This window comes from Sardina pilchardus, chromosome 13 (genome assembly GCF_963854185.1).
Source record: "Sardina pilchardus chromosome 13, fSarPil1.1, whole genome shotgun sequence".
Classification (NCBI taxonomy): domain Eukaryota; kingdom Metazoa; phylum Chordata; class Actinopteri; order Clupeiformes; family Clupeidae; genus Sardina; species Sardina pilchardus.
This window is the reverse complement of record NC_085006.1, coordinates 16054538-16064197: the sequence shown is the minus strand read 5'-3', so window position 1 is coordinate 16064197 and position 9660 is coordinate 16054538. Positions and strand designations below refer to the sequence as shown.

The window sequence follows — 9660 nt, the reverse complement described above, 5'->3', positions numbered from 1 at the left end:
TTTCTTAACTCTCTTGCCTCGCCTCTTTCAAGTCTTTGGAAAAAAAGAGAGTCAAAGAGGAATAAACACTTCATCTGGCTGCCAGAGGCTGGCCGATGTCCATCACCTCCATTAGGTGCTCTGACCTTCAGTCTAGCAGCCCCCTGCAGCCCAACACACAGCCGCCGAGGCTGAGGGAAAGAACCGTGTGTGTGTGTGTGTGTGTGTGTGTGAGAGAGAGAGAGAGAGAGAGAGAGAGAGAGAGAGAGAGAGAGAGAGAGAGAGAGAGAGAGAGAGAGAGAGAGAGAGAGTGTGTGTGTGTGAGGAGAGAGAAGATCAGGAAGGGAATACTGAGAAGAGAGAAAGAAAGAGACAGACAGAATGAGAGAGAGAGAGAGAGAGAGAGAGAGACAGAATGAGAGAGAGAGGCGGTGATTTCGTGCAGTCGCCCGGTCCTCCAGATGGGCCTAATAAAGGCTCTAATGAGCAAGAGTTTTTCCCGTGGCATGGGCGTCCTCCCGGGGAAAGCCTTTTTACGAGGGCGGCCCTCCTTTTGAAGGCACGAGTGCAGAGTGTGCGCTCGTAAAAATGCGCCACAGTCACCGGAACTGGATGTGGCTCAGGTCCTTGTCGGGAGGTCTGACTCGACGTGAGAAGCTGACAGGTGCCAGGTGTCACCGACCCAGAGAACAACAACAAGGACAACAACAACACATTACATACACTACTCCCATAAAGTTAGGGTTATCTGGCTTTCAGGTGACACATGTGGCATTTTTCTTCTAACTTTTCTGAAGTGCTTTACAGTGAAGAGGGGAAACCTCTCCTCAGCCACCACCAATGTGTAGCACCCACCTGGGAGAACCACAGCAGCCCTTTTTTACCAAACTGCTCACCACACACCAGAGTGAGAGAGCGAGGGGAATCAGTCACGATGGCCGACTCCCCGCCGGATGACAGCCGGACTTGCGCCGGATCATTTTCAGAGTCGGTTCTGGTATCTCGGAAGTGATAACACAGAAATGAGTTTGGAAGGCCTCGGTCCGCAGATTAGGTGACATTGTAATTGCTGGGGGAATTATGGGCCGCGGTGGAATGCAAATATGATTTTCTTAGCCTAATCTTATCTCGAAGAGATTTTCATGTGGTTTTATAGTCTGCCGGACCGATTATGACATCAAGGTAGGGTGACATGTAAATCTTGATTATTTTGAGATTTGTAGCCAAAGAGTAAAAATAAGCAGTGAGCATAATAACTTGGCAAAACATCACAGTCAAACTCACTTTGGCAAAGTCCACATTGTACCCAGGAACTAAGTCCTAATTGAAAAAAAAAAAAAAAAAAAAAAACCTTTAGAAGAACGACAGCGTGAACTGGACTTAACGACGATAAACTATAAAAAGCTGAAGCGAAAACGTCTGAAAGCTGAGCTGATGACCTGCCAACTCTCGCTGTCTGCTGCCTTGCCTTGCGTGACATGCTACACAGGGTCCAACTGTTTCTCGTAAGGACATTCCGCAAAGGCCACCATCGTCTGGTCTGGTCGATGACAGATTATGCCCCCCCCCCACTTGCCCCTCCCCAGAACCACCTCAGTAACCCAAATAACCACAACATGTGCTGTGTGACTGTGCAGAGCTCCTTGTTGTAGTGGTGCGCCAATGATTCAGTGTTTAGCATATGTTAGCCCCTCTGTGCAGTAGTTGGCCAGCCAACAAGTGTACTCTATGACAAGGCCCTGATGAGAGAAGAAGATGTATAGGTTGAGTTAGAGAGGAAAAATAAAGCAGGAACATGGACAGATGTCAACAGTACGGTAGAGAACTCTATGAGACTGATTTAAAAGTGTGAAAGTATTTAGAAACACTAACTTTTGACTTGATATGTATTCCAATACAAATCAAAAGCAGCAGGTCTGCATACTTGGTGGAAAGTCCATGATTAATTTGATGATGCCTAGTGATGATCGACTCCCATGTGCAACTTTACAACATTACAATCTCTATTTAAACAGCTTTCAGAGATCACTGGACAAAACCAAAGCTATCTTGGCACATGTTGCAATAATGGAGGTGGAATACTTTCATGTTCATAAATCATAGGGTTTTACACCACAAAGTCTATAAAACCAGCATATCTTTGCGCAAAACCTTCCAGCTTTTCTCTATACATGTGAAGGTAGCGCCGTGCTTCATTCACACAGGATGAAATAACAAATACTCGATGTAATGCATTTTGCATTGATTAGATATCCTCTTATGGCCTTTGTATGTTTGTGTGTGATCTTGTTTAAGGTACACTCTTGTATCACAGCAACATGGAAGCTTTTAAGATGTTTTAAACAATCAATACCTGTCCATCAACAAGCTTTATTGTTGCCCTTATAATAATGTCTTTGGATGAGAACACCCACAACCTGTAGACAACATATCAAGTGATATCAAAATGTGGGCCCTATGACAGACATAACCCCCCTCATACCCCCCCCCCCCCCCCCATCCATATTATAGTATAGGGGGGGGGTCTGAAACCTACTGTATATTAAATTGCTTTTGCTTTTCAATTTTTTATTTGCTTTTGCAGTGGACAATGGAGGAACTTTTGCCAATTGTTTCTTGAGTTGAAAACAAAGATGTACCATAGAATCTTGTTTGATTTATCACTTTGTTTATACTCTGGATCGAAAGGTTATTGACCTTTTTATTGTTGGCTATTTTGGTGACATGTAGGCCTTGACAGCGGAAATGGCATCTCTGAAGGAGGCACGCTGAGAAGGAATTCTAATCAACATGTCCATAAACGCGGGCTATAACGTGGGCTATGATAAAAGAAGTATGCACAGAAAGTTACAAGGATCTGCTCGTTCCTGGAAACATTGTTTCTTGCTATGAGCGAGTTTTCAACAAGTGATTTCATGTCAGACAACCCCCGGCAGACAAGCTCACTAAGGGGGGAAATATTTCCCTTTGAGCGTCATTCAGGCACTTCGGTAGTATTTTCCTTTCGTTTGTCTCGCCTGCAGTGAAGTTTCCTGCGCACTTTCTCTCCTCCCGGCGCATTTCCTCGCCTCCTTCGGGAAAAGGGGACAACCCTTTTTGATCTCACCGTCTAATCAACTCACCAGTGAGTGCACGTAACTTTTCAGACAAGACTGTTCGGCGCGTAACGAGGAAATCGCACTCTTTCTACCGTGTACTTGCAAGCCTGTTTTACTTAACAGAAAGAAAAGCGTATAGCCTACGACCCCCTCAGATATAAGTAGTGTTAAAGGAATTCAAAATATTCTGTTGGCTAACAAGGTCGGTGCAAGATAATACAATAAGTGATAAAGCGACGAGACAGACGGCAGCGTATGGATTCTACATTTGCCGCGAAAGGGGGTTTATGAACCTGCTACATTCAGGAAGGTTACGGATAAAACAGCGACAGGTCAGGCAGCGATTTCAGGATTGCATGACCTCAATTATGTGAACAGAATATAAGCTTGCGGAAACTGTACGCGAGCACACAACTAAACGGCCGACGGAAAGGGGGACGGTGTTATTTCATTTTTCCATCCAGGGGTATATCTGGAATTTATTCACCCAGAGGGCATCTGATCAAATACAATTCAGAATGCAACTGTCACTGTTTTTCGTATTGTTGGTCGGCATTCATCAAAGCTCGAAGGCTCTGGTGGCTTGCAGTAAATCATTCAGATCTACACAGTTCAGGCGTGATGGTAAGTTTTATGTTTTCTACAACTTAAATCATGAGAGCTGCTACTTCACAGAAACCGTGCCAGTAAAGTTTTCCGGTGATATTTGGCGACTCCTGTTGGATAATCCTCTCCAAAAGATTATCGCCTGCCTGCTTACTTTGATCTAGATCTCCAATTGAAAAATGTCAAATTACTGAAATAGATCGCATGCTATTTTGGTCACTAAACAATAGCCTAGTTAGTGGAATCGCTGTGTTGTCTGAAAAGTTTAACTTGGGGACTTGGAAAAGTGGTGTACGTGCTTTGTAGTGGTCTCAAGTTTCATCTTTCCTTAACAAAACTTCCCCTTGGAAATATTTATAGGCTGTAACTCACAGTATAACCAAAACCGCAGTCTGTAGTCTAGGCTACTGGTGAAGTGTTTTTGCATGCACACATTTTAAGGTGAAATCCGGGCAAGTTTATGGACGTCTGCTGCTTCACACAGCAACAGGTCTTTGGCTTCATGTTAGACTAAGTTTAGCAAAGCTTATGTATCATGGTCTGTTTTTTTTTTTTTTTTTTAATGTATTTCATAAAACTAAACTTGAAAATATTTTAAATTCCTGAGTAGTTTATTGTTTTCATACATCGTGCATTATGCCTCATATTGTTCTAGAAAAAAGTAACATGTTCAACGCTAGCCAGTCTATTTTTAATTGTATGAAGGCTATAATGGATTTGCTATGGTAATCGACTGATTATGGCCAAAGCCCACATATTCTGCAGTTAAGATTGCCCATGATCCGTCATCATATTTGTCAGAACCTGTTGACCTAAACGGCGCTTTTTCAACGACCGCTTGGGGTCTTGTTGGACTGTTCAGAATAGATAGGCCTAGCTGACTAGACTTCGCGCTCACAGCTGCAAGGCAAGCACCGTTGTCTTCATTTGATACAAATGACTGCTAAACTCACTCGACCTAGACGACACTTGTAAATAATCAAATGTGTCAGCTTAGGGCATTTTGGACATCCTATAAACAGACGTAACAGATGGTAACAGACATTGATATTTTTGTTGTGCCTACACTGCGCACTGTCTGTGAAATCACCCTCTCTCTCCCGCGTGGAATTCATGTTCAAAATGACTCTGCCAATGCAGAACAGAGGGGTGTGTGAAAGGGAAAGCTGTTTGCAGTTGGGCCCCAGAGATGGATGTCCAACTGACAGCTGGGTTCAGACAGGCAACTTGACACTCGGTAATTAAGCAGAAAGCCCACCGAGCAAGTTGTATAAAGGCCTTGCGTCAACAGAAGCACGCGGATTAGTTTTTTAGGAAGAACATTCTTGGTCCAGGTGCCGTCGGACAGCAGCGGAATTTACCCGCAGGTATTTCTCCGGTGTTGATATAACGAGTTTGTTTGCGCGCCACTCCACCGCTAGGAGCTGGCGAAACAAAACAAAAACAAGTGGATTTGGCTGGCCTCCACCGAGCGGCATGTCTTCCTGTCCGATACACATGAGAGACCCACTTTCTGAAGTCATTTCGCGGTTATTCATTATGCGCTTGAACTCATGCGGAACCAACAGTCCGGAACATTAGCTCTGCGCTATCGGGTAAACGGCACATTTTGTGGGAAGGATTAAAATGTTTCCCTTGAATCATGAGTCCAAGTTTTTTTTCTTAACTTACAGCAGAAGGCCCCAATAAGAAACGAATGGGAATGCATCTGTGTCCTAGCCTACGAGGACCTTTTGCAGTTGATTATTCACATTGGCCAGTTCCAGCTCACATTAGTCTAGGACAGCTAATTTGTTTCCAGTGTTTCCTTTCTCCTCTGAGTTCATGGCTTTCCTGCTATAAATGTGCAGCCCATGCCTTTGGTATGTTCAAGGGATATCCGTTGAGGTGTCCCCAAACCCTCTCTTGGGTCTTCCTGCATTGCATTCATCATGCTCTTCATAGGCTGTGTGACTGGACTAATCTCTGGTATGGGTTAACTAGTCTAAAGCTGATGTTACACAAGACAATGTCGTGGGGCAGTGTTCATCATTGTTGTTCTGGCATGTTCCCATTGCTATTGGGCAACCATTTATTAATTCTGGAGAACTTCAATCATCAGTAGGCAAATAGTAATGAATCAATGAGTCATCCAATCAAAATAAAATGGAACTGGTTGTGGTTGGCCAGCAGTTTTGTTTAAAAATCATCACCTTAACCTTTTTGAACGAATCAAGAGCGTAACAATTACAATGGGTTTAAAGCAGGAGTGCATGGTAGGGGATCAGGATGAATGATGAATGGAGAATTGATCAGGTAGGAGGCAGTTCAGCCCTGTTGGGGCCATGAGCATGATTGAGAGTAGACTACGACTTGTGTTATTTGGGTGAGAGGAACTTTCCGGTCCTGATTTATATCCCGTTTTCCCTTTGGTATTCCCTCAGCCGAATGCAATGTTCTGTTATTTCGTCATCCCGCTTGTCTGCAATGATGTCTCATTCTTGCCCAGTGTCTCATCACTCCACCTCATTCGTTGAATCAGTTATTTATGTATTTCGTTTTTTTTAAAAAAAATCAATGCCTGATTTTTCTCAAGGTCCCAGAGCAAATAACGCAAGAAGACTACTGTGCATTATAAGTCTGGCAGTGACCTTTTCTTCACTACAGCAACCAACCCACAGATATCTGCCAAGTGCCTTCTGATCTGGCACGTTGGCCGTCTAGCGAGAAGGGGGTGTGTGGGCGCAGGTGAGGGAGACATCCACTGAAGACAGACTGACTCCTGGGAGATTGGACTGTGTCCACTGTGGATGATGTCACTGTATGTGAACTCCCATTCTGATATTGAAACATAGCTTAGAGAAGGGGAGGAGAGGTGTGTGTGTTTGTATGGGGGGGGGGGGGGGGTTGGGGGGCTCCTCTGAGTTCCTCAGATGCCAAGTATAGCACTGCATGCGTAAGTCTGTTAGCAGCAGTATGTTGAGTGATGCTGTGAACGTTGAGCTGATTCATGGAGTCTCATCTAAGCAAACGTTTTTAAAGGCACTGCCTCGGTGCCAGTGATAGATTCGGGGCAGATGTTGTCTGCTCAGCGATACACGGTTGCCTCACATCCCGAGTTCTGCATGAAATGCCAACTTCAAGAACTGCTTCAACATCCTTGACAAGATTTTTTTTTCCTGCGGCTTGTCATGCATAAAGGTATTTTAAAATGGGGCTGATATTGATGTCTGTGTAAGAGTGAGTGTTAACAACTGCAACTGAACTGTTTCAAAATGTCTAATGGAGGAGTCTCTCTCTCCCTCTGTCTCTCTCTCTCTCTCTTGTTCTGTAAGTGTGTGTATGTGTGTGTGTTAGAAAGACAGTGACAAAAAGTAACTATAGACACAATGCAACCTAATCCTTTCTCTGTGTGACTGTGTGTGTGTGTGTGTGTGTGTGTGTGTGTGTGTGTGTGTGTGTGTGTGTGTGTGTGTGTCTATCAAGGAAACTCTCTCCAATTTAGTTAGACCACCAAGGGTGATCTTGGAGTGCAGATGACCTTAGATGATCACAGGCCAATGGAGTGTGGCCCTGACCTCTAGGAGAGGCAGGCACAGACAGATGCCTCCCACTGTACTTTATCTGATGGTATCTTGACTGGAACTAATCTGCAAGGTCCATTCTACAAAGGCCTCTCTCTCTCCCTCTCTCTCTCTCCCTCTATCTCTCTCTCTCTATCTCTCCCTCTCTCCCTCTCTTCCTCTCTCTCTCTCTCTGACTGCCCATTCTCCACAGCCCACACCTACTTTGTCCAGCACTGGTAAAGGCACCATCCTTCAAGTGTCACATGGAAACAATGATTTGGAATGTGTTGGCTGTCCTTACATGCCTTTTGTTTGTGTGTGTGTATGTGTGTGTGAATGTATGTCTGAGCGAGTGAGCGAGCTATTGAGTGAGTGTGGACATAGTGTGTGTGTACCATATGTACGTCTGTGAGATGTGGGGTGTTGGAAGGGGATGGTGTTTGTCACCACTGAGTAATGGAACAGTGGACGTGTTGGGTGGACGACTAATAGACTTGGGGGTAGGGGGGATGGGGGGAGTGTGTGTGTGTGGGGTGGGGTGTGGGGGGGGGGGGGGGGGGGGCACGAGCGTGTGTTCCTGAGAGGATGGGGTGATGGCAGACTCCCGGCTCAGACTTGGGCGGAGATGCGACACGTCCCAGGAATGACTCATGCGGTGCTAGGGGCGATCCCTCCTTAGCCCCCCCCCCGCACCCCCCACCCCCCACTCCCCACTCCCCCCTTCCGTGACCGGCGTTATTGTTGCCGTGGTAATTAATGATTATTAGTCCTGTAATAGACCTCAGCCCTGACAAGAGCCACACAGCAGATCTGTCATAGTAGCCATGAGCTCATGCTGGCCACGCTGCACTTCCTCATCTGGAATACCCTATAGAAATACTCCCCACATTCATCAGAGGAGGAGGGGGCAAGGAGGAGGAGGAGGGAGGGGGGTGGGGGGGTAGAGGGTTAGGAAAGAGGGAGGAAACAAAATGGAAAGACCAACAGAAGATTGAAAGGGGACAGGGTTTGAGTTGAGACAAATTGGGGGGGGAGGGAGATGGAGCTGTGAGGAGAGGGAGTGTGTCTTCTTAGAAAGAGGGGGGGGGGGGATGTGTGTCTTCATAGAGGGAGAGACAGAGAGAAAGAGAGAATGCCTGTCTTCATAGAGAAGGAGAGAGAGAATGTGTGTCTTCATAGAGGCTTACTGTAACACACCTTTATTAATAAAACAATATCAGGTGTTTAAACACTACACAATAAAGACATTGTAGTCACAAGTAAAACCCTTCACAGAGCTCAGAGAGAGAGAGAGAGAGAGAGAGGTGGAAGTGGAGGAGGGAGGGAGGGAGGGAGGGTGACCCGGCTTGGGACTCTATCTCTTCAGAACTCTGTCAGCCTTGGTTCAGTGCTGTTTGAGGAACCTTGACAGAAATAAGCTGACACACGGTGAGCCTCTCTCACCACATGAATTATGAGAGAAAGTGCTGATTGCAGTGACTGCAGGACCTGTGTGTGTGTGTGTGTGTGTGTGTGTGTGTGTGTGTGTGTGTGTGTGTGTGTGTGTGTGTGTGTGTGTGTGTGTGTGTGTGTGTGTGTGTGTGTGTGTGTGTGTGTGTGTGTGTGTGCGCGCTCTTAGTGAAGCACATGCTGGGCTGTCTGTGGGAGGCTATCTGACAGCTTAGAGATTAGGCCACAGAATTAAGCAGAATCCAGCGAGAGAGAAAGAGAAACGGAAAACAAACAAATGACACAAGCCACGTTTGTGAATCACACACAACCTTGCGATAAATCCCGCTCTGTCTCCTAATAGTGTCAAACACGTGTCAATACAGCTCTGGAAAAAAACGATAAGAGACCACTGCTCGTTTTTTCTGATTTTCCTACGGTCGCTGTGTGACATTCGAATGAGTTGTCATATTCAAATTTGCAGTGGTTGATAAAACAAAAAATCAAATGCACTCTTAAGCTTCAACTCAATTAATTAATGTGAAGGCATGTCTCAAGACGGACGTGTTTTGGCCTATGCCGTCTTCAGTGTCTTCCAGTGATTGACGCCAACCCATTCGAATGTCACTCAGCAACTGTAGAATTTCTTTTGTGATTATTATTAGAAAATGTATAATTTTGCACTTACAGTACTCAGCAACTGTAGAATGACATCAGAAGAATGTGCAGTGGTGTCTTATTTTTTTCCAGAGCTGTATACAGTATAACTGTTAAACACCTTTTTAAGACGCAAACCTGAGAAGACATTGAAGGAGGACACCTGGAGCTTCTCCTTGGCTGCAGAATGAGTCTTGCCTTTTAAAGTTACTCTGGCGAACGCCCGACGCAGACAATTGAGATTTAAGCGCGAGATCAAAGCGGCCCTCGTTACTCTTGTCACGGGCTGGTGGGAGGCAAGCGGCGGGCGTTTTACGCTCGTCACGGGTTTGAACGGCGCCTTTGAA

General features: G+C 45.5%; 1 protein-coding gene across 2 annotated transcripts in view; it reads left to right on the top strand.

The window, feature by feature from the left end:
- The first annotated feature begins 3084 nt into the window (after window positions 1-3084).
- Window positions 3085-9660, top strand: part of pdgfd (platelet derived growth factor d) — a 63639-nt gene continuing 57063 nt past the window's right edge. Inside the window, exon 1 of one of the 2 annotated variants that reach the window (XM_062552415.1) lies at window positions 3085-3701. In XM_062552415.1, the coding sequence (XP_062408399.1) occupies window positions 3596-3701 (106 nt within the window). In that variant the 5' untranslated portion in view covers window positions 3085-3595. The remainder of the gene's footprint in view (window positions 3702-9660) is intronic. The other variant, XM_062552416.1, reaches the window with a different exon arrangement.